Source organism: Pholcus phalangioides, unplaced genomic scaffold, assembly GCF_987345545.1.
Source record: "Pholcus phalangioides strain wild (caught in Gottingen) unplaced genomic scaffold, Ppha-v1.0 ptg000001l_1, whole genome shotgun sequence".
Classification (NCBI taxonomy): Eukaryota; Metazoa; Arthropoda; class Arachnida; order Araneae; family Pholcidae; genus Pholcus; species Pholcus phalangioides.
This window is the reverse complement of record NW_028301594.1, coordinates 13,073,963-13,101,122: the sequence shown is the minus strand read 5'-3', so window position 1 is coordinate 13,101,122 and position 27,160 is coordinate 13,073,963. Positions and strand designations below refer to the sequence as shown.

The 27,160-nt window shown below is 32.8% G+C and overlaps 1 protein-coding gene across 6 annotated transcripts in view; it reads left to right on the top strand.

The window, feature by feature from the left end:
* LOC149089896 (serine/threonine-protein kinase mig-15-like) overlaps positions 1–22,612 on the top strand; it is a 45,652-nt gene extending 23,040 nt beyond the window's left edge. The window contains exons 19-29 of one of the 6 annotated variants that reach the window (XM_089255560.1): positions 837–1,073; positions 1,907–2,110; positions 5,019–5,211; positions 6,987–7,198; positions 8,345–8,411; positions 9,206–9,274; positions 12,020–12,270; positions 15,314–15,392; positions 16,679–16,759; positions 18,699–18,838; positions 22,517–22,612. In XM_089255560.1, coding sequence (XP_089111686.1) covers positions 837–1,073; positions 1,907–2,110; positions 5,019–5,211; positions 6,987–7,198; positions 8,345–8,411; positions 9,206–9,274; positions 12,020–12,270; positions 15,314–15,392; positions 16,679–16,759; positions 18,699–18,838; positions 22,517–22,600 — 1,617 coding nt within the window. In that variant the 3' untranslated portion in view covers positions 22,601–22,612. Of the gene's footprint in view, positions 1–836; positions 1,074–1,906; positions 2,111–5,012; positions 5,212–6,986; positions 7,199–8,344; positions 8,412–9,205; positions 9,275–12,019; positions 12,271–15,313; positions 15,393–16,678; positions 16,760–18,698; positions 18,839–22,516 lie in introns of all 6 variants that reach the window. The other 5 variants (XM_089255553.1, XM_089255686.1, XM_089255624.1 and 2 more) reach the window with 5 other exon arrangements.
* The last annotated feature ends 4,548 nt before the right edge of the window (positions 22,613–27,160 follow it).

The window sequence follows — 27,160 nt, the reverse complement described above, 5'->3', positions numbered from 1 at the left end:
CACAGGATGCATATATTCAAATTTGAATTCATTTATTTTGAATTTGATGACTTAAAGTCTTAAAAGAAAAAAACAGTAGTAAAACCAAAAATGTATGATATTTATAATGCTTATGAAACCCAAATCTAGCAGACTGCTAAATTAACCTTGTATGCTTAATTTCTGTATTGTTATTTATTGTGGTTTTGTACTTTTATTTTATTTATCTTGATTAGTTGAGTGATTTGGACCGTTTTTAATTAATATGTTTCAAAGGAAACTTTTTGAAGTTCTTATAAATTTTTTTTTTTGTTTAGTTAAATTATATGTATTCTACCAAATGAATTCAAGTAAAAATTTTTTTTAGAACAGCTAATATTTTTTAATGTGAAAAAAGTAAAAAAAAAGTAAATAAACATTAAGCTAAATCGATACAGAGTAGCCCCAACAGTTATTTTTTTCACGCTAATTAAACTATAAGTGGTTTTCATTTACCAAAGCTGTAAACTGCTAGATCCTATTATTAAAAATTTCGTTAGATAGCGAGAAATCGGCATGTTCTCAACATTTTTTTGGCTTAGCTAAAATGTCATTAAAATTTTTACTGAGATTCCGAAGCCCTTGAGAAAAACTTGAAACCTTTTGATTTAGCATGGTGTTTGTATAAATTTTTTCCTATTTTATTTTGTAAATTTCTTGTATGTTTCTATTTTTGTTTCTTTTTAATTTATTTTTCATACTGTCTTTAATTTTACATCATTTTCTTTTTTTTTCTTTCATTTTTTTTAAACTCATTGTTCTTTTTTTCTGGCATGTTATGTGATATATTTGCTTTTCCTACTTTTTGATGTTTTCAGAGATCTAGTAGTAATAGTAGTAGTCATGTAAATCAAAGGAATAAAAAAGAAACTGGTATCAGGCACTCAGAGAATGGTGTCGGTAAAGTCAGTTTCTTGGAGCGAAATGACCAAAAAGCTCGTGAAATTGCTCAAGCAAACAAATGCCTGTCGAGGTTTGAAAAGTCTTCAAAATGCATGTCTTCCTTTTATGTTCCTATCGATGAACAAACTACTTATGGTGCAGAATCTCATGAGGTTAGTTTTATATAGGGCAAAGTTTTTTATTGATCTTATTTGTTATAACTGGCACGTATGGTCCAAAATGTTTTAATGTGAAGTATTTGTTTGGTTTTTTCTTGATTTTTATTGAAGATTCTCCATGAAGATCAGTTAAATTTTTTACAGGCACCATAAACTTCATATGCAAATATATATATGCAAAAATATTCTCTTTCATGTTTTTCCCCAAGCTGATTTTGCTGAGAGTTTCAATTTTTGTTCATGTCATAAAAACACAATGCATTATGTGTAAATGAAATTCAGGGGTGTGTGTGTCTAGCCGAAATTCGGGCCCATTTTCTGGATCATTCACAAAATTCTGGATCTGGAAACTGGACGGCCCTGCTCTTAACATATTAATATTACAACCAATGTTAGGCAGCTCAAAAAATATGTAATAAGCAAACATTTTTGTTTCTCAGTTTACCCCTGAAATGCTTGGAGTTAATTTTTTTTTTATGCCTTATCTTTAAAAATTATTTAATGGAATTTTTTTAATGGAAAAACATTGTAAAACTTTATTTAAATATAATTTTCTTTGTGAAAATACCTACTTTATTGAAACCATCATTCTGTGACCAAATCGATTTTGTAAATTAATTATACAATACTTTATTAGTCAGAAATGAGGAATACAGAAAAAAAGAGGGGGGAAAAAATTACCAAGGAGCCAAATGGCCATCACAATTTACAATTTGATATGAAACTTATAAACATAAAAATAAATAAATAAAAAATAATTGACAGAATATATTATATTATTATAAACGATTGCATACTATTATAAAAACAATTTATGCACATTACAGCACAAAGACAAAAATGAGGATTCTGCACCAGCGCATGATGCAGTAGTCAAGGTTCAGGGCAGAGCCCTGGAATCGTCTCAGAGCACCCCTGCAAATATTGGTATGGGTGATGCTCATCCAGCCGTCACTGCCCACGATGTTCTTCCCCAACACTCTTCTCAACAAGTTCTTGGGTCCAAGCAAAAAGACAGATCTTCTGAAGAGGTAAAGTAAATTGATTACAAAGTGTTAATTTTGTAACTGAGTGGGGGATATCCACTTGGAATTGAAATATGATTTTATGATATGTGAACACAAAGTACAGTGTAACCTCGATATAATCATATTCCGCTGACTAAGAAAAAATATAGTTGTTGAGGGATTGTCATTATATCAAGAGGCAACATTGTACTTGTGATAAAATGTATGCTATTGTCATCTTTTCTAAATCATTGTTAGTACCACCAGAAAATGCACTTATACGTATTTATTCACTACAGAAAATTGTAATTGACTAGTTTATTAGTAAAATTCGCTTAGATGCATTGCCCCAGTAAAGAAGCATACTGCATTGTGCTTTTGGGTCTTACACAGAAAGTATCAATGCCAATAACTTCCTTTAGCTTCCGGTCATCCTTTAGTGCTAAATATTGATGTTATTAAACACCTTCAAAAGAACGCAAACAAGTGACAAATCTGAAATTATATTCAGAACAGTCTTTAGAAAAATATAAAAAATATTGTTATAGTGGTTTCAAAAATCTAAAGAATATCATTGTAGAGGGATTTATTATAGTATCAAGAGGAGTTTAATATTAGACAACAGTAGAATCTCTCGATAATGGATACCCATGGGACCAAAATTTTTTTCCACTCTTGTGGAGGTATGCTATACACAGAAGAACCTTGTTTACATGACTTTCACATTTATATAGTGTTTGGCGTTTCTATACATATTAATGTTAGAATGTATATGTTACCGTAAAATTTATATACACACCAGTGGTTATTTATGATCAATCGTCTCGATAAAGAAAATTTGATTAAAGATCATTACATTTATCACTTTTACTAGCAATTATGAATAATTCCCTAATAAAGTTCGAAAGTCTGATATATATGGAAACATTTATCGGACTTTAATTTCTTCTCTCCAATAGAGAGAAGTTCAGCCAATTAATTATTTTTACCCGCACATGAGATGTGCACTACATATTTTTTGCAATAAAATAAAATTAAAATAAGTGCGAAGAAGATAAAAACATTCATAGTAACATTACCAGTCTTGTAATGTTGGCTTTCTCCACACACATCAACGAACAATACCAGCGCATTACCATTCAAATTCACCATCCTGGACCACAGTCATGTTCAGTTAATGAAGTAATTAATTGACGAGTTATCATATTTACCAACACGAGTTTGGGGAAAAATATATATATTATTAAATATAATCTTAGTTGAATATGATAAATTATCGGTATGTGACAAAAAAATTAATAAATTAGAGTTTAAAATCCGGCAAACAGGTTTTTTTTTCACTGTCCCCTAACAGAGAGTGAAAGATATTAAAGCCCTATTCCTCAGGACCAGGGATTAGAAAAGTGTCCATTAACAGGAGGTTTCACTATTTAGGCAGTTCCAAACAAGAACTGTCGTTAGAAAAAAAATAATGTTGTAGAGGGATTTATCACTATATTGAATGTTGTGGTAGCAAGGTTTCGCCATATATTTATTTATTTCAAGATCATAAAACTATAAATATATAGCATTTTAAAAGAAGACGCTCTCGTGTAAAATTATGAATGTGGAACACAAATGGAATAGTTTTCTGTCTACCCCTTTTAAACCTGCTGCATTTCCGCCCAGAGCCAGTTTGTCCTCCTTAGAGATCGACCTGGTGGCTATGGGCTCTCTTTGAAGCCACCATGTCGACATCAGGCTTAGTGTGGATGTCTGATCTACAATAGCCCTACTAGAGTTAGAACTCTCGACCTTAAACCATCCACCAGATCAGGCTCCCAAAGTAGCTGGATTACATGAACATGCCATGGTTCGCAGCCCCCTTTTGAACCTATTACTCATAAATGCAGGGTTGTTTTTATCTCGCTGTAGGTATTCTTTTTTAACCTGAGAGTTCAGCCCTGACTTTAATGATAAAACATCCATAATCCTTGATATCAGGGCTAAACTTCCTGAAGTTGAAAAAAGAATATCTACAGTAAGAAAAGTGACTCCCCCCCATTTGTGTGTACAGGGTCTGAATGTGCTATTAGAATATTAAATCATGCAGTGTAATTATTGGCTCAGGTTTATCAATGAATTTCTTGCATCCAATCACTTGTTAGAAGGGATTCAATTCTTTCTCTCCAAGTATGGAAGTTATATTTAGTCAATACAGGGATTTTCATCTGCCCAATGCTGCTTCCAATATCCTCCATATCTAAGCCAGCCATGCTGTCGGCTATCTTTATTCAGTCAGCACAATGTCCAAGATTTTTCAGGGCACTGGGCCCCATAACCATTTATTGATTTCATTTCCAATCCAATGACTTACAGCAGAGTAATATCAGTGGATAACATGTTTATTTCTTGCATAAAGTCACAAGATAAGCCAGATATACTAGATTAAGGTAATAAATTCTAATAAAAATATCCAGACTATATTCTACAGACCCTCCTACCTCTCCAATACACAATCAACTACTCATCTATGTAAAAAAGGAAAATTTTCCCAGAATCCCCTGGGCTTACTCTGAGTGATGTTACATAATTGCTAATTTACATATACTGATGACACTTTCTAAAAATTTATATGTACCAATTACCTCTTCAAACAAACTCAAATTAAACAAATATCTCTAACTTTATAATTACACAAATTATAAACATAAATATAATATATACTTCATTTGAGCAAAAATACATAAATATATAATTCTTCCAATCTAACAGTAATCTTACTATGTTGCAGGTGTTGGGGAAAATAGCCTAACCTATGGGGTATTAACAGGTGTATACAAAAGTGCATTTCATTTTCTGGGGACATGATGCATGCCCCCTTATATCAAATGCACGGCAAAATAAATTGATAAAAGTTTCCCCTCCCTCTTCTTCTTTGTGTTAGCTACAGTTCAAGCAGAGATCTTTCTTAACATTTGGTTTTGGTGCAGGCAGCGGTGGCTCAGCATCACCCTCACCACAAAAGTCATCCCATATTAATGTTAATGTAACTCCTACATCACATGAAGTCATTCCAGATACTCCCGAGATCAGGAAGTACAAAAAACGCTTCAATTCAGAAATTCTCTGTGCTTCATTATGGGGTGAGTTTTCAGTTTATGTTTAGATAAATTATATATGCTATGCAAATTGCGAACTTGAGTAAAATTGTAGAATTTTTTTATGAAATCAGTATGTGACAAAACCTGCAACTGTGATTAAGTCAGGGCCACGCTAATGTCATGCCCAGTCCAATAGTAATTTGCAAATATTTGCTTCCAATCTTTGCCTTGTTACAATGAAGCACTAGCAGCATAGACTCACTACAAACTGGCCTGGCTCAAAGTTTCGAGGTGAATATTTAACAAGAACTGGATTGGTTTTTCCAGAACACTCTTCGTGTTGTGACTGTTGTTGTTCTTTGACCAATGTGTGGCCAAATGAATGAAAGATGGGGCAGGAAGGAAGGATGCTCCTTTCGCTTGGGTTGGAAGCTGGAAGGTACTGGTCATTCTGTTTGACCAGCCTTCCAGTCCAATACCTCCAATATTTGACAACCATTGCCAATAGTGGAGTGGCTATACTACTTGCCCATGACCAACCTTGAAACGTATTGGGCCAGCCTTGACATAAGTGTGTCTCTGGCTTTAGACAAGAGAAATTTCTTAAAATTGTCAATTGTGTGATTTTAAAGAATTTCCACCTAATCCTTTTTGGAGGGGGGGGGGGGAGAGTCACTGTATCAGAGAAATACTTTGTCTTTGAGTGAAAAAAATAATTGCAGATATTTTTCCTTTTTATCACAGGATCCCAAAGATGTTCATGGCTTCAAATTTAATTAACATCTTAAAGGAAATTAAAAAGGGGTTAGCCACTGCAGTGGTTGAGTGGTCATAATGAATGACTCGCATTGGGAGGACCTGGGTTTGAACCCACAGTGGTGGTTGGCTGAAGTTGGTTTTCTGTGGTTCTCCTAACTTTGAGGTGCAAATGTGAGCCGATCTCCCTGCTAGAAAGTCTTGCCACAGAGAGCAACAGGCCTACAATGGTACGATTCTTCAATCATTACACTTCACTCATAGTTAGAAAATTGATGGGAGATGGCAGCACTACACAGAAAGAACCTTCACATTAGGTTCACAATATGTACATGCACATCTCGGCATGTACCAATTTGTTAGAAATTCTGGTGAGTTTTCAGTTTATGTTGAGAGTTAAGATAAATTATATATGCTACGCAAATTGTGGAAACTTGAGTAAAATTGTAGAATTTTTGTGAAATGAGTATGTGACAAAACATGCAACTGTGATTAAGTCAGGGCCATGCTAGTGTCACGCCCAGCCCAAAAGTAATTCACAAATATTTTCTTCCAATCTTTGCCTTATTACAATGAAGCACTAGCAGCATAGACTCACTAAAAACTGGCCTGGCCCGGCTCAATGTTCCGTGGTGTATATTTAACAAGAACTGGATTGGTTTTTCCAGAACACTTTTCATGCTGTGACTGTTGGTGTTCTTCGACCAATGTGTGACCAAACGAATGGTACATTTACGGTTAAGTAGTAGTGAAAAAAAAGGATCACATAGTAATGAAAATACTTTGGTTGATTTTGGTGGAATTGGAGAGGCATAAGTAATTAAAACCAGTGTTGCTCACTTTACTCCCCTGTTGCTTGCCAACTCTTCTTGGTGGAGAAATGGGAAATTTTTCTATTAGTGAGATGGTGAGATTTTATCAGGTTAAATTTTATATTATGATTGTTTTTACATTACTATGTACTTATGATATCAATGAGCTAGAGTCAAATTATCAGTGAACCTGAAGGTATTATTTATTATGTAAGAAATTGTTTTATTTAAATTTTCTTTTGTATACAGGAGTCAATCTACTTATCGGCACAGAAACTGGGCTAATGTTGCTTGATAGAAGTGGGCAAGGTAAAGTCTATCAACTAATATCAAGAAGACGCTTCCAACAGATAGAAGTACTTGAAGGGCAGAATATTCTAGTGACAATATCTGGCAAGAAGTCTCGAGTCAGAGTCTATTATTTGTCATGGTTAAAAAGCAAAATTTTGCGCACAGATGGTGTAAGTATAATTTTTTCTCATCTAAAATGCAGTGATTCTTAACTAAGGGCGCGAGGAACCATTTATGGGAGTGCAAGATGGGGAAAAATGAGTAACTTGTTGACTGGTTATTTAGAAAGATTGAAATGAGAAAAATTTATTTTTTCACTTCAAAAAATATAAATCATACCAACATTTTGACACCTCATTTTTTTAGCTTTTGCTCGCAGGAATGTGTCACCTGAAATTTAAATATTCACACTTAGAGAAAAATGTTTACTTTTTATATGTAATTTTTCAGTGCTTTTGTAAAAGCTTCGTTTTCTTTGGGTCAGGGGATACTAGTTCTGTTTCATTTTGATCATAATTCTATGAACAATAATTTAATAAAAGATGATGATATTGAAATGGGAGCCAGCACATGTATTCAAATCAATTTTCCCACTCTCATAGTTTTGGTGTATTTAAATTCAAATATTGATGAAAATCAGCTGTATTAATTCACTAAGAAACATGGAATGTTTTTTGTGCTTGGACCCATTAAAGACAGGACAATAATTTTTTAATTTGAAGTTAGAGGGGTTACAATGACGGCATAAAAAATTAAATTTTATACCTCAGTACATATACAGCCTTTAGTGGGAGAAATGATGTAACTAAAATCGACACATTATGTGGATCCTTTTCTCCAATTGAAAATATGTTGCTATAATAAACAGCTTATGGGTTATTTGTGCTGAAATGGACTTGAGTTTTCACCTTGCATTGTTGCTTTAGCTGGAATCAGTGATGCCAGGCAATTAATAATTTATTGAATTTTTTTTACATGAAATTCTAAAAATATGTTTAAAATAATTTTTTTTAGTTTAGTTTTTGGGTTCAAAGAATTATCTTTCTTTTATTAATGATAAAACCGATAATTGTTTTTTTGACAATTCCAGTAAATTATTTCAAAGAGCGAGCCTCAATTTCAAACAATTTTCATGAAAAAACAACAAATTAGTTACTAAAAATTTATGTGACTTTAATTTTTTTACGTTTGATATAATATGCCTGTGGCATTTTTTCCTAAAATTAATTAATTTTTCAATTAACTTCCAACAGATAAATGTAAATAATAGATAATAGATGTGAAGAATATATTTGTAATTTAAATTTTTTTTATAGCAAATTGAAAGACAGAATGGTTGGATCAATGTTGGTGATCTGCAGAATTGTGTAAACTTTAAAATTGGTAAGGAAAACTGTTAATTCTAATCGTATCTTTTATTTGGTGTGTAAATTTTTGTTGCTTCTATCATTATCAGTGGGAAGAGAATGAGACATTATAGTTTTTATTTGACTATACACTATGATCATGCATTTATAATGCATATTAATAACCATTGTTAGCGAAGTTGACTAAATCCTGCTTTGAATGAACTTAATTATATCATTGAGACAAAAAAATCAAATAAAAATATTTAAAGGTACAGGTATATTAAAGGTAAAATGTTAAAATGATGGATGAATCGCTGAAGAAATTTTGTGAGAATTTTTTTTTCTGAGCTTGCTTTTTGCTGTAAAAATATTAATTAAATTTTATCAAATTCAGTTATTATTCTTGCACACTAGTTGTTAACATTTATGTACCTTGAATATTGTGGTTAGCATTCTGGGTTGAAATTATGCCTCAATTTTTTTAAACAATTTTTATTTGAATTCCTGGGTTTTTGTATTTTTCTGTTCAAATCATGTAGAAGTGTAATTTTTTAAAGATATCTAAATGATTATGATTTAGTTTTTAATTGCTGAATGTACTACTTTATTTATCTAATTAGATATCATAGAAAAAATCCTCAAGTTTTTAGTTTTGTGTGTATGTACATGGTTTGAGTCATGTTCGAGTAACATTTTGATGCTACTATGTATTCACTCTGTCCCTTTTCATGCCCTTTTGTTTGTTGCAATTTTTTAGTTAGTTTTTTGTTTATTTTCTTTTGCACTATTTTATTCTCTTCATGTTTTTTTTATTCTTTTGCTGTCAAGTGGTGTGGTCTATCCCTCAACATGGCTTTAAAGACTGGGAAAATACTTTTCGCATATGGAGTGGCAACGGTAACTGATTTTTCTTCCTCTTGGATGCCGTTACCATTATCTTTTCATTTTCTACCACCTTCACCTCATTTCCTTTCTGTGCATGATTTTTTTTTTGTTTTTATTTTTCCTATGGCTTGCATGGAACGTGCCTTTCTTTTGGTTATGATGTGTAGCATTATAGCTCTTGCTAGCTGCATGGAAAAGTATCTTCATGTGATGATATTTTGAAATAAACTACTTTTTTTTTCATGTTCTTCATTTTTGAATGTTTTTGGTTGTGGGATATATATTCTCAAGTTCAAATTGTGTAACTGTGTTGTTTTTTCTCTCCAAGCAAAATAATTAACAAAACTAACAACAAAATAATGATTAGTGCTAAGCTTTGAGTAAAATTTTTGTCCTTCCCTTTCGTGACAGAAATATATCTTTCAGTGTGTGCAAATTATGCATGATGACAAATTGTTATGAATCATGAATATTGTAGCAAAATGGGGAATTTAATTTCCATTGATGAGTAAAACATTTCTGGGAAATTATATGTTTTCAAAAGACTAGTCTTTGTATTTTCCATATTAGGAATATTCATTTGTTATCCAATTTGATAAATCAGATGTCTACCAGCATTTTTTTTTTTTTTTTTTTTTTGCAAATTTATCTTTGATTTTATTTTTCAGGTTATCTTTCAGAATGTCAGCTGTACTTGTAGTTTTTAATTGTATATCCTGATTTCTCTCTGAAGTTTTTGGTATCTGCAATATATATCAAATAATTTATATTTCTGTGTGTCATATGAAGCATCTTTCATTATAAGAAGCTTTTTTAGGTATTCTAATGTGCAAAAGTCTTCCAGCCTTTAAGAAAACCTACTACTACAACTGCACAAGCATAGACGGAAAAATCTAGAAAATTTGGCTGAATAAAAAATATTTTAAACTATGACTGAAAGATGTGAAAATTATTACCGCAAGAAATGTAAATCTTTATAGTTTCAACTTCTCTCTTCCCCCCCCCCCTTATCCAGCCGAACCTATTTTGATGTTGAGAGTTATATTCATTAACATGGGGTTGTCGTATGTGTGGATGAATATTTATGAGTATGGTAATTGATGATAAGTTCTATGATATAAATTTCAGAATGTGCTGGAGCCCAGCATAAACTTCATAATATTTTTAGTTGTATTGTAAAAAAGTTATTTTATGGTAATGCCTCCAGTTTTTTAAAATAGGAATTAAAATTGCATAACGGTGTGCCAAAGGTAAAGGGCACTATGTCCGTTTTTTTCAATATTCAAATAGCACTATTTTTTGTACTTTTGTTACACCACACATAGTTATATGACAATAAGTCTTTATTTCAATAAATAACAGATATTCACTTTATAAAACAAGCAAACTGTACAGAAAGATATTTACTGCTCATTTATTACTTTTGAATTATAAAGACGCATTGGATTTCCAAATGCGCTCATCCCTTGGGAAACACTTTGATAACTTCTCTTGGAGATGTGAAGCGAGTTGTTTCCAGTCCAACAATGTCAATGAGAAAGATACACATACTAAAATATGTAGCTAAAAAAATATTTTGGCTGCTCTCCTGTAAAATTTCCCTTTTGTAACATGTTGCACTTTACCTCCAGCTTACAAATATATATGGTAGTAAGGAAAGTCCCTAGGTCACATTTTACTGCAGAAGCATTGATCCTAGAAACATACTTCCAATTAGAAAAAGTATCCAAATAACATGCAGATCTTAGATACGTCATTTATATTGCAAGGGAATGTATTAAAATACAAAAACTAACTTTTTATACAGGCACCTTGTCCTAAAAAACACAATTAGAATTTTGTTGTTTTCCTGTCTCTTCTGAGGTTGAAAAAAAATTCCACGTTTGTAAGTGTAATATTCGTAGAGGTATTTGAATTCAAAATCAGAGAAAAAAAGTTTGGGAAAAACAGCATACATAATGGATAGACGTGTTGTCCATTAGTTTTTACTGTTCTTTCCGAACTTTACTCAGATTTTTTAATTCAAATATCTCCGTTGATATTACACTTGGAAATGTGGAATTTTTGTTGTTGGCCTCAAGAAAGACAAGATGTATGTATAAAAAATTAATTTTTATATTTTAATAACTATACAACCCTTTGCAATATGAATGATTTATCTGAAGCCTACATCTTATTTGGATACCTTTTTTAATTGGAAGTGTGAAGCTAAGATCAATGGGTTCACCATTAAAATGTGGCCTAGGGACTTCCCTTACTACCCTGTATATATTTTTAACAAACAACTCAGATCAGTGTAAAATTCAGATCAATTCAAATTGAGTTTTAAATTTAAAAATTTCAGTCTTAATCTAGTTCCTAAACTAGAATATTGTGACTGAAAAATTTAATAGTTTAAATTAATTCACGTAAAATTATTTCGCTTTGTTTTTGAAACAAATTGTAAACAATTTCAATAAAGTCAATCAATATGTAATGTTATCAGCTCATAAATCGGTTTTAGCTGGTCATCTGTGAATGCAAAATATTTTTGCGCACTCAGTAGGTCATGCAGCCCTAAGCAAACCCAGCATCTGTGTATTGATTGATATATCTCTAACTTTTTGAAAACATTCTATTGTTTTCATGAGTTTTTTTTTTCACAAAATTTTTATGATCAACATATTTTTTCTATTCACATATTTTGGTAAAAAACAACTTTATACCAGAACGTTATCAACAATTGAAGTAAAAAATGCTTTCAATTTATTCTTTTAGTAAAATATGAAAGGATCAAGTTTTTAGTCATAGCATTGAAGGACAGCATCGAGATATATGCTTGGGCGCCAAAGCCATATCACAAATTTATGGCATTCAAGTCTTTTACTGACCTCTTACATAAACCCCTGCTGGTTGATATGACAGTAGAAGAAAATATCCGCCTTAAGGTCATCTATGGTTCGGCTGAGGGCTTTCATGCTGTTGATTTGGACTCTGGTGCTGTATATGATATATATTTACCACCTCATGTAAGTCATTGTGCTAACTTTACCAATAAAATGTATTTTTTAGGTATGTTTAAAATGTAACAAATATTCATTTGGTACATTTTAGTGAGTGAAAACCATCTCATCCCTTTTAGTAAAATCATTTTTATCGAAATCTGTTGAATGTTGTTTTATAATGGAAATTAGCTTGGGAAAAAAAATTGCAAATACAGTGGAACCTCAATAACTTAGCACCTTAAGGGGGATTGAAAAACATGTCGACTTGAGTGGGTGTCAAGTTAGCCAAATTTTATTTCCTCTCACCTATGATTTTTAAAAACCATTTACATATATGTAGTCGAATACCGTTATATCGAAAATCTTGTTTTCACGAACACTTTTCTAACCCCCAGATAAGTTTAGATTGTAACAATGTCAAAACCTGGAATTCCTTTATGATGAAATTTTGCTATGACAAAGTGATTTCTCCTGTCTCGTTCGTTATAACAGTATTCGACTGCATATGTACCTATATAAAATTGAAAAATTCTATATTGCACATCATATTCTATAGTGCATCATTTATATATACATAAAATGTTTTGATCTGCAATTTTCTATAAAAAGTTCACGTATTGAGAATAATACCAAATGAAGTAGAAAACTCGTTTCAATTGTCGGAAAATCTTTTATTTGTGAATATGTAGTGCAATTGTTCAAAACAGCAAAACTTTACTGTTCTCACTTAGAAAATTTTGATCTAGCTTTCTTGATCATATCTCACTCAAGAAGTTCAGAAGTCATTCTCACGTCTATCTTTGGCTTTTGTAGTCTACAAGTGGAGTTTTTGAATTCTAAACTGCAGGAAGTATAAGCTTATCCGAAGGTGTGAGGGAGAATCTTCTACATACATCAATCGACAAATAAACTGGGAGGGGAGGGGGAATAGAATTATTGAAATGTGAGTGAATGTTGCAACATTTTCCAAATTTATCAACAAGTGGGCGATTTCTGGAAGTTAGTTGTGATAATGCAGTTCAAATCATAGACGACGAAAGCAGGATTTAGTCACCATGTGCGGCATTAAAAAGGTTTCTCTCCATTGAATTTACTATTGCGCCAACCATGGGAATAATAGATGTTGATTTATTATCAAGGTTCAGTTGTAGAAGAGTTTTTTCAAAAAGAAAAACTTTAGAGAAATATTAAATGCTTAAAGATGCTTAAAAAATTATTTCTGGAATATGAATATGACATTTAAAAATGTTTAGCCATTCAAGTATTATGTCTGCAGATTTTTAGCGATTTTTGACTCTGACTCCTCTCAACAAAGTTTTATCTGCTCTACCCCCCCCCTCCCCCCCCAACACATATTGGGATTACAGATGTTGGAAGGGATCACAAGCCCTTCATGCCACCCTCCAATCAAAAATTGATTTTTGATACAAAAAAATTTTTTAATTAAAATATATCAGAAGAAAATACTTTTATATGTTATAATAAATTTGTGTTGATTTCAATGCTGTTTGAAGGATAAGAACTCAAAAGTTCTCTTTAAAAAATTCATCCCAATCCACCCCCTAATTTTTTGTGCTCCCTCCACAGGTCTATCCTGTGTATGCCTCTGATTGGATTGTCCTTTGAAAGTTTACATAGGGAGTCTGACCACCACTGTCAGACACTACTGTAATGAACTTTGCTATGTATGCACAGGGATTATTTTTCACATGATTATAGGCAGAACACGCTATATTTTTAGCTTGTGTTTTAAGTTTATTGATTACTGGTTTAATTTACGCACCAATTAAAAGAGTGGTATAGATTACCATTGCTAGTTTGTGCAAAGTACTCGAAGTAGTGAGCTCTCGTCCTCTTCATGGTTTTTATAAATTCCAGAGAAGTTAATTATAGAAGATGGTTGCTTTAAAACACCCCTTTGAGTAATTTAAAATAATTTCTTTCTATTTAGCTAGAGGTGCTATTAATGGAATCATTGCAGATGTCCAAGGATGATGTCACTCTCTACTATCAATACAAAAGTTTTTAACAGCTGGCTGATGCAAAGATGAATTCAGTAAAGAAAGAAGTTAAATTTTCTTTCTTTTTCCCAAGTTCATCTTTGCATCAGCCAGCTGTTGAAACCCTTGTATTTCAGATGTGTCTAGTCTTGGCTAGCCAATGATTGCTCATTTTTTTCCAAGTGCTAGATGGGGACCACAGCACTTGTAATAAAGTATTTCAAAAGAGTAGTAAATAAATACACCAAACATTTTCTTCTTTTTAATACCCCCACCTATGCACAAACTGGTTGTGATCACAGCTTTCCATCATACAATAAATTTTTTTTCATGAGTATAGTTTCTTTGTTTGTCCCATAAATCATCGCAGCTTGTTTATAGATGATACGGGGAGGGGTACGGCAATAGGCCACAAAAAAATTTTATTCACAGAAAAATGTATTAGCATAGGTAGCAGAGCAAAAGTGGATAATTCCCTTTGATCACCATGTCCCCCACCCCCGTTCGAAGAGCATGTATCTACTTGTTTATGGGAGTTCAGCAAATCATTCAAGGGCAATGCATGTGACACTGAGTGTGCACACATCAGTTTAGCCAATCTCCTTTTCCCTGTCAGACAGGTCTACCAGAGGGGGTCTATTATCAATGGGAGGGATGTTAGTTCAGGTGTCCACTAACTAGGGAAAGGTTTTCTCATTTTAGGCATTCCCAGTAAAGATGTCATTAAGAATAATTCATATTTGAATAAAGGGTAGTTGATGGCATCATTCAACCCCCCCCCCTTTCCTCCTATCAATGGTGATGTAATACTTGAATATTGAATAGCCCCTTATGGCAAGTAAATCAGTGTTGTTGAGATGATCATATTGTAGCATTGTAATTTTGCCAACTGTGCTATGAAATGTCTAATTTGGAATCTTTCTCCACCTTCCACTTTCCTTGAGCGGTTGGATCTTTTACTGTCAATTCATATTTAAAATTTATCATGTATTTTTTATATCAACCTTGATTTTCTCAGTTTGTATATTTTTGATTTTTTTTAGACATTTAGTTTTGTTCTTTTTCAGTCCCAGAGTTTATTAACTCCACACGCTATCGTTACATTACCAAATTCAAAGGGAATGCAATTACTTCTATGTTATGATAGTAAGTCATTTCTGTTTTGCTTTAATTATTTTGTCAGTCAATTTATCTTTTCCATCTGTGTGTGTGTGAGAGAGAGAGAGAGAGAGAAATGAGCTAACTACATCACATAACACACATAGTTCATTTTTTGTTTTTCATTATGGCTCACAAACCCAACTGCAATAGCATTCATAGTGTAAAATAAAATATATGTTCAGTTTCTCATCTACCTTTAAATTAACATTCACCCAATCATGAAATTGTTTATCTCAGCCTTCAGTCAGTGTTTGTATTTTTTGCAGTTCTTCTGCGTGTTTTATGAAACTTATCTTCAAATTTTGGGTCATTTCTGGAACCAATTAAATGATTTTTCATAGAAACATATGGGAAATTTTTCATTTTAGCTAAACAAAGATTTTGGAACAAAGTATCTTCGTTAGCTAAGGTACCACTCTATTAGTATTTGACCAATTTTTAAAAGGAGATTTTTACAGTATAATTTCAATTAGAGATAATAGGTCTGGATTCACCACAGAAGAAAAGATTCTTCGTTAATAAAGATCGCTGAAAATATGAAAAATCTAACTATTCACCATTCACAGGTGACTGTTTACAAAAAAAAATCTTTGCAAATCATCAGTTTAACTGATTTTTGCAACCATCATGCACCATGCTGTATCAGTGATAGTGCACTAAAACCTATCTGTAACAATACTGCAGAAAAATATTGTTATAGACAGTTTCAGCATTTGCATGCGCTATTTCCTATTGGATAGGAATTCTGCCGGGAGCAAAGAAAATAATGTTATGGGCAGATTTATCATTATAAACAGTATATATTTATGAGCTTCTAAGGAATATTTGTATTCAAAATTTTGCCATCTATCTTTTACATTGAAGGGAAAGATGTAGGCTGTTAAATATGGGGTTGTGAGTTCTGCTTTCTGTATAAAGACTTTAAAAGTAGAGACTGGCTCACATTCATGTCTTGATTTTAGAAAACAACCTTTAGCCAATCATCACTGTCTTAATTGAGAATCGAAACTAGGCCATCATAATTCCCACGCAGCTTTACAAAGGCTAGCATTTAACCTTGTTAAAGACTGCTTCATAGAAAAAAGTGTGCGTTATAGATCTTGGTAAATACAATACGTTGATCGACCATTTCACATCAGCCTCCTTTTTTGTCTCAATTAGGTTCTATAGTTTGGCTTTTGATGAATGAAAATTTATATGAGCAAAATACATATGTATTCTACACATTCAAGTATTTATTTTCAAACTATATATTTTTAATTTTTTTTCAGATGAGGGTATTTATGTTAATACATATGGAAAAGTCAGTAAAAATGTAGTATTACAATGGGGCGAGATGCCAACTTCTGTTGGTAAGGACTTTTTCCTTTTTATTTTTGCATCACATTGTTTTTTGTGTTTTTAAAATTAAAGCGGAATTTTTAATTAATTTTTTTTATATTTTCATTTACAATATTCCTGTTTATCTGAAATTGCATTCCAACCCCTATTCAATTACAACTTCCATTTAGAAGAATATTGGCATCTCTGTTGAACCTGATGCAATTCTTTACTTTGGAAGATTTGTTTTTCAATCACAATTTCTGGTGTTTCACGATTCCTGGCTAAGGTCAAGATTAATTTCACTATAAAAGTTTGATAAAAGATCTTTTTCACAAAACTAAAAAAAAAAAACCAATAGGTCTATTGGTTAACGATACCAATCCTAAAACTTTTATAGTGTAATCCCGGACTGAGTGAAAGGGGGAACTTTTTTAGGGTTTGACTGTATTTAAGCATTACTGAAATGCCATAATTGATATTCAATCAGTTCTATAAAATAGTTTGATAAAAAATATTAATAAAATCAATTACTGTAAATTATTATTCATTCTATTAAAATTGCTTATACATGACCACAGTAGGGCAGTGGTTATCTTGCCCCATCCATGATTCATTTGCTGCTTCCCAGAATAGTTTAGTAGATATTTTCACTTATAAAAGAACCACTTCAAAGCATAAGTAGGAACACAAACGTCTCCAGCTTGCTACAATGCTTCTGACAAAAGTTGTCAATGCAAGTTTGAAGAAACACTGAAGTAGGACATTTAATGTTATCAGTATTTCGTTGCAACCATTGACATTAAAAAGTATTCTTCCAATCAGTACCTGTTCCTCATAAGTTTGGGCAAATTGAATTTTTGAGGCCTGTATTTGTAGTCCCTTTAATCTCTGAGGCAGAGTTGTATTCAGGAACAAGGGGCATGTGGGCTGTGCCTAAAATACAAAAAGCAGCCAATTTCGGGCAAGTGTCCCATTTGATTATGCAAAAAACAGACTCTGCTCCCAATTACAAAATGTTTTTAATTGACCTGCAGTTTTTTTAATGCCATTTTTTTAGGATAGTATTTTTTTTCCTCCATTTCAATTTTTGGTCTTCGAAAAATTGAATGATTACATTATCATAATTAAAAGTTTTCCAAGAGAAATAAGAAGTACCTGACACAGTGAGCAATGGAAAGCATTTATTTTTTAAAAATACAAAGGCCACAACACGCAAAATGCCCACAGAGGTGGCTGAAAAAAGATACCCATAAAAAATATGGATGTCATATATGAAAAAAAAATAGCTAAACTATATTATTAATACAGCAACTCAAAGAGCAGTTAAAAAAGTATATAAAGCAACCCAGAAAAGAGCAATGAAAGAACCAGTATTTATGATAAAATATAGTGCACTGCCCTTAAAAACTTATGCTTGTCTTATCTAAGTATGGATAGCTTCTTGGTTTATCTCAACATGTTCATTGTAATAAAATAACGTAAATAAAATAATCAATAGTTGAGATCATTCCATTTGTGTTCAGTCCCCCTAAAATGACAATTTTTGAGTCAATGCAAACTCACTAACACAGCAATAAACTGCCAAAATCAAGTAATATTGAAACTTTAATATTTTGGTAAATCTAAAAATGTGGAATTTTTTCAAATGACTTTCTGGAACTTGTTCTATGTTTCATTAATTAGAAGTTTTGTCTCACACACATAAAGACTGTATAAACAGTAAATTTCTTTATGTATATAACTCCTTAAAAATATTGACACATTAGAAAAAAGAACTAGTCATTTCAGAACTTTTTTTAATTGGAAGTATACTTCTAATGTGTAAAAACATTTACAGAAATAGTCTTATGGGGAAAAACACAATTTGAATCACCCAGTGTATATAATGCATTCAGTTTTTCACTTATTTCCTAATGGTTTTTGAATTCAGCTTTTAGTAATTTTTAAATGTTTATTCCTCCCAATTAGCCTTCATAGGAACCGGTCAAATCATGGGCTGGGGAAATAAAGCCATCGAGATCCGCAATGTCGATACCGGTCACTTGGATGGAGTATTTATGCACAAGAAAGCCCAGAGGTTAAAATTTCTTTGTGAAAGGAATGACAAGGTAAATCATTATGCACAACTATTATTTCATGAGGATTCATATTATATTTTTTTTACTCCAAAGCATTCACACGAGCCAGTTTTTTTTCCTACATTATCTATTTTGATTATGTAATTAGTGAAATATTTGCTATTCATTTGCCAGGAAGGGGAAATGATTTCATTAATCCTTTTAGTACCACATGAAAAAATGGAATGATTATCATGAAAAATTTTCTGCAGGTCATTCTATTCTAATTAAAGGCCTAAAATTTTTTTTTCAAAAGATTTAGTACACAATGACTTAATTAACCTGGTACTTTTGAAAGTTTCACCAGCACTATACACTTACTATAAAAATAAAAAATTTCAATTCGAATATGCGAAATAATACATAATAAATATTTATTTTATCACAAAGAAATTTATAATTTGTTTTATACATTTGTTAGGGAACATTATATAAAAGCAATGTTTTACTGCATAATATAAAAGTGTAATGCAGTAAACACATTTACAGGGGCAAGACATATATTTGCATTTTATTAACATTTAAAAAAAACTAACAGTCAGATGCTTGTACTGTCATCTGGTGATTGTAAAGTAGTTATACAGGCCTTTATACTTCAAAATACCAACACCCAACAATGTATATAAGGGATGTTACGGGGGTTAAAAATTTGGTGTTGCTTTACCGTCAGTACTGAAAGGGTTTAGTACTGGTATGTTTAACGATTTCTGGAATTTTGTTAATGTTTACCAAATGTGAACAAGCTACACCATACCTCTGTAGATTAACCCTCAGGTTAGGAAATAGCCAGAGAAAAGCTGCGTTCAGTGCTGCTGATTGAAAAAAAAAACCCTTTTTCTCAGTTGTCTTTTATGGATGATAGATAACAAACTCAGAATTACAAATTGAATATAATCAAAAGAAGGTGTGGTTCAAACAGAGCATCTGGATTCGAACCCACAATCACAAACAAAATAGCGATTGGGGTAGACAAGCACTCTACCACTGCTCAACAATGTACACCCATCAAATATAGTAGAAGCAAACCTGTCAGAAAATAGAGGAATAATAATAAAAACTAGAATATATCTGTGTGTGTATGCCATCTATATGTCATTTAAAGAATTTTATCTCAAAAGAAAAATTGTAATCATTCCTGGATGATGAGAGCATGCTGAGACCATGAATCAATCAAAATCAAAATAAGAGACCATGTACTCAATCTGCTAGAATTGGCTTCATCTGGATCAAACAAATGCTATGAATGTACATAGTTTGGGATTGCAAAGCATTTAAGTCTCCCAGTTGTGCAATCCAGAATTTGGAATTTTGAACATTGTTCAAGTGGCAAATTTTATGTCTCTCCTAGTAAAATTCTTCACTGTGGCTTCTCAAATGATTAAGGCATTCATATGGTGAAAGAGAGCAATAAGCTAAACTAGATTCTCTTTGAGCAGTGTCAAGGATTTAGAAATGGTTGAGAAAACTGCCTTGCCGCCTGGCAGTCGAGTGGTTAGGGAACTAGCTTCTCACTGTACAGGTCTGGGTTCGAATCCCGGTTCGGGCATGGATGTTTACTAACACTAACAAATTCCCTGGACGGATCATGCTGATCCCTTGTTATGATCCCCCGTTATGATCACGTTATTATTTATTATAAATATTGAAATAGATGAAAAATGAAGACTAACTTGTGTTCATTAATTTTTTCTTGCACTGGGTTTTTAGAGACTATTTTATGGAATGTTCATATCGCTTGTTAAAATACAATGGGGATTTCCATTTTAACTGTGACGTCAGTGCAACATCTACAATACATTATCGCCTGTTTCTGAATTTTAGAATATCACTCATAAACTCTAGCTCATCTTACTACTTTTGCATTACACAGACCTAATTTAAAAATAGCCTAATTTGATTGACATTTTCAAGTCTCAGCGAAAGTTTTTCCCTATCAGGACACAAAATTTGTTACTTGCAGTGTGTTCAAAATTTGAAATTTTTCTTTATCAATGAAAAGCTTTCAATATCTTGCAATAACAATCAACCAACCACCATTTTTTGATTTTACTGTGAACTGTCAACATACACTGTATGTGTTTGATCCAATGACTGATCCTGGCAGCCTAATCATATGATACTCTACTGAATCAGCTGGGAACGGCATGATTCACATATAACTAATATTCACAAAGTATTGTTAATTTCTTTAACATCTTACAGTGGAACCTCTTGGGACTGAAAATTTGATGACAAGGTGTACAATAATATGTAGTAAAATACATTGAAGCTCGTTGACGGAATTAAAAAAGTATCCCTAGTAGAAAGTGACCATTCCACTGTAGATAGTTGTCTGTTGAAATATTTAAGAAAGTGTATTTATACTATATATATATATATATATATACAGGATGATTATAAAGAAAACTATCCCGACATATGGGCCCCTAACTATCATACCATTCACAGAAACTGAATGAAATTTTGGCATAAGGTATTTTGATGTATGCGCTCAAGAATGATATGGAAAACAACAGTGTCACTCTAACAGTTACGGTTACAGTGAGAAAATTTCGAAAATATCAAATGGCAACACCAAGTTTTTTGTATTGGAATGTGATCTCCATTGTGAAAAACCCTAAATAGCATTCCAACGGCAACTGTAGCATGAAAATCACCGGCGGTAGATAGGCTAAAAGTGAGGACAACCAATAAGGACAGAGAAGCAGCATAAAATAAAGCATTTTATTGTGTTTCACAAATTTTCCACATGACCTTGTGGAGGACTAATCAGGCTGGGATCTCAGCCAAAGAAACGGTGTGACGAATGAAACGAACATTAATGCTCTGGTGCACGGCAAAGTCCTTTTTACTTTTTCCTTGCCTAGCTCCGGGGATTTTCGTGCTACAGGTGCCATTCCAATGCTATTTAGTGTTTTTCAGTATGGAGATCGCATTCCAATACAAAAAACTTGGGGTTGCCATTTGATATTTTCGAAATTTTCTCACTGTAACCGTAACTGTTAGTGACACTGTTGTTTTCCATATCATTCTTGAGCGCATACCTCAAAATACCTTATGCCAAAATTTCATTCAGTTTCTGTGAATGGTATGATAGTTAGGGGCCCATATGTCGGGATAGTTTTTTTATAATCACCCCGTATATATATATATATATATATATATATATAATGATTTTTTTTTGTATCGCCATCTTTTTTTTAAGTTAATGGCTTTTTTAGCTCATTGGTTACTATGCTTTTCACTATGGCACTTTAGGGTGATGCGAGATCAGTCAAAAATACTATGACTATTTTAGGGAACAAAATTGCATTGGACATGGGACAGTAATCCTTAATTGTTGCGCTAATCATTTCAGCTGATAGGAATTGCATTAAACAAGTTTAAGGTTCTCAAGATCAGGCAAGGGTGTGTAAACAGTATAGGGTTGGAGAATTCTCATTTCAACTAAAATATAATTGGTTTTCTGGAGTTCGATTCATGCAAGAAATATTTTTTTAGATGTTTGGATTTTTTTTAAAATTATATTTGAGTATAAAAATTAATTATAAGTATTGAAATTATAAAATAACTAAGTATTAAAATTAATTATATATTTCATCATGTTCCATAGCAATATTATTAGTCATCAATATTGTTATTTATGAGTGTGTATTTTTATTCTCACAGGTGTTTTTCTCATCGGCCAAAGGTGGTTCCGCTTGTCAAATATATTTCATGTCTCTGACAAAACCAGGAATGAATAATTGGTAGAAAACTTTTTTTTTAATTAGCTTTGTCACACATGCTTGTGGAAAGAAACTTTTTCTAAATATTAAGTTCATGTATCAACTTTTCCACGCAGTTATTACAAATGAGGCAAAGGAAAAAACGTGTGTATAATATTTGCTCAAGGTATAAATGTTGTGATGAGAAGAAAAAAAAAACAAGTTGCATCTTTTTTTCCCATAAAAAGTGCAGAAAAGTTGTATTATATATTTTAATTTATTGCAAAAAATTTACTATTTAATGGACAACAATAATGTTTATCATGATGCTTGTTTTTTCATGTGGCCTTTTTCTCTATTGCATTTGTTACCGATGCTCTTTTTAATCTATTTCTTTTCTTTTTTATTTTGTACGTCTTTTTTCAGCTTTATGTACTATACATATATTCAAGCGTTTTTTAAATAAAATTTTAAATGGTAAAACTTCTCATTCTTTTCTTTTTTGTCGAACTACATTTATTTACAAACATCGAGCCGATGATACCTGCCTTAATGCTTGAACTTGACTTGACAATACTTTTATTGGATATTTAGTTATTGTTAATTGATTAATGAAATTCATTTAAGTTTTTTAGTCTATGTAAAGGTAGCTGCTTTGCTGTTGTGTGGTTATCATGCTGAACCTCATTGTGAAGATTTAGATTTAAACCCTGTTGGTAACATGGTCAGCTGGTGTTGGTTTTCTGTAGTTTTCCTACTTCTCAAAGCCCGAAGGTGGGTCGGTCTTCCATTTGAAGTCTCTCTACAGAGAGCAGACAGACCTTCAACATGATACATGCATGACATGAGAAATTCAGTCATTTACCATCTTCCCTTCAAAATACGGAAGACAGATCACAGCATCAGCAAGAACACAAAACAATCACAACTCTGACAACATAAATATGTCGGTACACTCATAACACTCATTCCAGCATGTACCGATTTGAAAGAAATTCTACAGAGTAATATGTATGAGGTGCATGTATGGTTAAGTAGTAGTAGTCTCTGTAAAGGTGTTTTAACCCCACTACATATATATATATATATATACACGTTTTTGTTTCTTACTAGGCAGTGCAGGCTGGTCTGGTGCTCTGGCAAGAATTCACTTTTTTCCATTTGAAATTACCATGGGGAGGGGCATGCCAAAATGGACACTGGCCCCAGGTGACAATAAAATTTCATTTCTATTGAAACGAAAAGAATGAGATTTCTTACAATGAAATTAGCAACACTATAAGCAACACCAGTGTTAGATGGCTTCTCTCCAGCGTGGCTCAATCCCTAGAGGTAATGTGCTTATATCCCCCATGGGACACAGCCTGGGCCATGTCTGGCACTACAGTGCTAGATAGTGAAAGAAACCACATCACAAGATACACTAGGAGGGAAAAACTAGCGAATTAATTTTGAAGTAATTTTTTGAGCAACGTATAAGAAAATGTTGTAGCAGTTGGCGAAACCTCTTCATGAAATATGTACTCCCTTTCCTACCGAGCACAACTCCAGTCTACCTACTACCTAATGAGTTGTGCCAGAAGTGAAGTGTATGTGTACTTATTGTTGCATCTGATTTTTCAGTGTTGCCATCTATATTCCAGAAGTGAAGTGTAATGATTGAACATTTTATACCATTGTAGGCCTGTTGGTCTCTGTGGCGAGACTTTTTAATGGGATATAGGCTCGCATCTTCACCTCAAAGTTGGGAACCACAAAAAACCAATTTCAGCCGACCATCACTGTCTGTGGGGGTTGAACTCTGGTCCTTGCAATGCGAGTCTGTCACTATAACCACTTGACCACCTCAGCAGAATAAAATCTGTACTCAGATGTTAAAATGCTATAGGTCACTTTTTCAAATTTTACGATGTAACAAAAATAACAATTTGCCATTTGAGCACAATGAATGAATGAACGCCAGGGGCTCCGCCACTGGACTTATCCCATTGCAGAGATCTTTTCCAGCCCAGCTTTTGTGGCAGAGTCTGAAACAAAGTGAGTGCACCTAACAGTCTGAATGTGCAGCTAGTGTTGTATCTGATATTTCAGTGCTGCCATCTATACTTCAAATTGTGAGTGAAGTGTAATGATTGAAGAATATTTGTAACGTTGTAGGACTATTGCTCTCTGTGGCGAGACTTTTTAACGGGGAGATCGGCTCGCATTCACGCCTTGAAGTTGGGAACCACAGAATACCAACTTCAGCCGACCACCACTGTGGTGCCGGTGGAGTTCGAACCCGGATCCTCGCGATGCAAGTCCGTCACTATGACCACCACAGCGGCCATTTGAGCACAGAAATGTTATAGGAAGATTTATTGCAGTAAATTGTATCGAGAGGAGTTTAATAGTGAATTCAAAATAATTTGAAAAATATCATTGAAGAGATAATTATCATTTTATAGGATGTATCGTTATAGTGAGGTTTTTCTGTATGTTTTTTATGAGAGGAGAGGAATCAAACGGGAATAACTATTTATTCTTCAGTCACTTTTTGCTGTGATTCATGAAATGTGCAATTTGACGATCAAACATTTTGTCTAAATTTTATTTTGTTCAACTATTTTTTAGAGAAATAACAGAAGCTGTTCTTTCAAAGAGTAGAAAAAGTTTTTAAAAGATGAAAAAATATGAAATTAAATTAAATTTCTATCCTGAGGGGCTGTAACCATCACCACCTCATGATTATTAATATAATGTTTGTCTCGAAACATATCCTAGTAGCACAACGATATCATTAGGATATTGTACCAGTCGGAATGTCGGATCAATATCGAATGTCTGAAAGAGGTCAGAAATTTTTACGTGTCCAGTATCAAATGATGTAGTAAAAATGTATTCACTTATAATAAACATCAAAATATCTTCTATTTTTCCCTAAATTAGTTTTATTCCCATATTCACAGCATTTTGTTTCGAAGGAGAATATCATGTACAATAATTAGTGTCTATTGGAAATATTCCAAATTTCTCTATGTTGAACTACTTCGACAATAGTATGCCATTTCTATGGTGAATGATATTGAAATCTCTACGTAGTTCTATATCTGTGTGCTATTGGGGTAGGGAATCAAGATTGAATAACTCTTTGTACATAATTAATACATATTTATTGCAAGCTCCAAAATAAAAGGTTGTATACAGCACTTTTGATTACACGAATAGTATCAACCCAACAATATAAAGGGTGTTTTGAAATATGCTGATGGCTTTTGAAAAGCAATATCAAGAAAATGCTTTATAAGTAACAGAATATAAACTTTTGATAACTACGATTATAAACTGAATAATTCATCTCGTCTATTTCTTATACTGAACTTTTTTACAGTGAAATGCATTTTATTTCACTGTAATTTGCAATAGCCCTTTATTTGCTGCAATTTTTAATTTTTTAAAGTGACTTTTGCGATGATTGCCATTTTTTTTTGCAACAAAAAATATGTCCATTTTCACATTAGGATAACGATTTTCTTGCAGCAAGTCATTCCACATATACAGTAGAAGTCTGTTATAATCGCATCTCGCAATCACAGGAAAATTGTCATAACAGACTTCTTGTTATCAGCGAATGTTTTTTGTAACATTTGGCTCTTTGACAATCACCTGCAAGTCACTAGTTATATTGAGATTCTCATTATAAACAGTACTTGTTATAGCAAACTTTTACAGTATATTAGATCACCTGCAAACATCTTTAATGATGGGAGGTTCCATGGCCTGCCCAAAATTTACGCCCATGCCAAAAAAGACAAATAATGGAAACACATAATTAGAAGGCATGATAAATAAATTAAAGGCGCAGGAATTTATCGAGAAATTGGAAATCTGTTATATAGAGGTTAAGATTGATTCTAATTAATTTTGAGGAATTGTCTGACAAATGTGTGTAGGCCTTTAAGCTTATGAAAATATTTCTTGTGCAGAGAAAGCATATGAAACACCCCCCCTTCCCCATCCACTGTAAGGATTGGTGTTGGTTCACTGTTGAATGTATGCTGTTTTTAATTTGAGGTCACTAAATTATGGCCCTACACTACATACACAAATTTCTTATCCCCTAAGTTCTTGAATATTAATTTAATGTCTATACATTGGGATTTTTAGTGTCATCTATCTAGGGCAAAGCTGCATTAAGAGTCTGCATCTTTCAAGCAGCTTTGATCTAGGGTTACCAGATCGGAAGACTAAGAAAGGATTACGTCTGCACACGCACCCTTGGTGACTTCACTTGTTCCAATTTTCCCAATAGATGGCTCCACTACACCGACCAATAAAACTGTCCACAACAATAATTTTTCCCAACTACAAAACAGAACCGCTAAAAAAAGCAGAAACAGAAAAAAATTGTGGGAAATTCAAAGGTTATTTAGTGAATGCGTGGGGAAAAAAACCACAAAAAAATATACCCATATCAATGAAGAAATGTTTCAAAGTGGAGAAAAAAAATTCTGTAAACATGAAAATGAGGATTAAAAAAAAAGGTGAATTTTCTGGAACGTAGGAGGACTCGCGCTTTAAATGACACGGAAAAAGGAGGACATGTCCTCCTGAAAAAGACGACGAA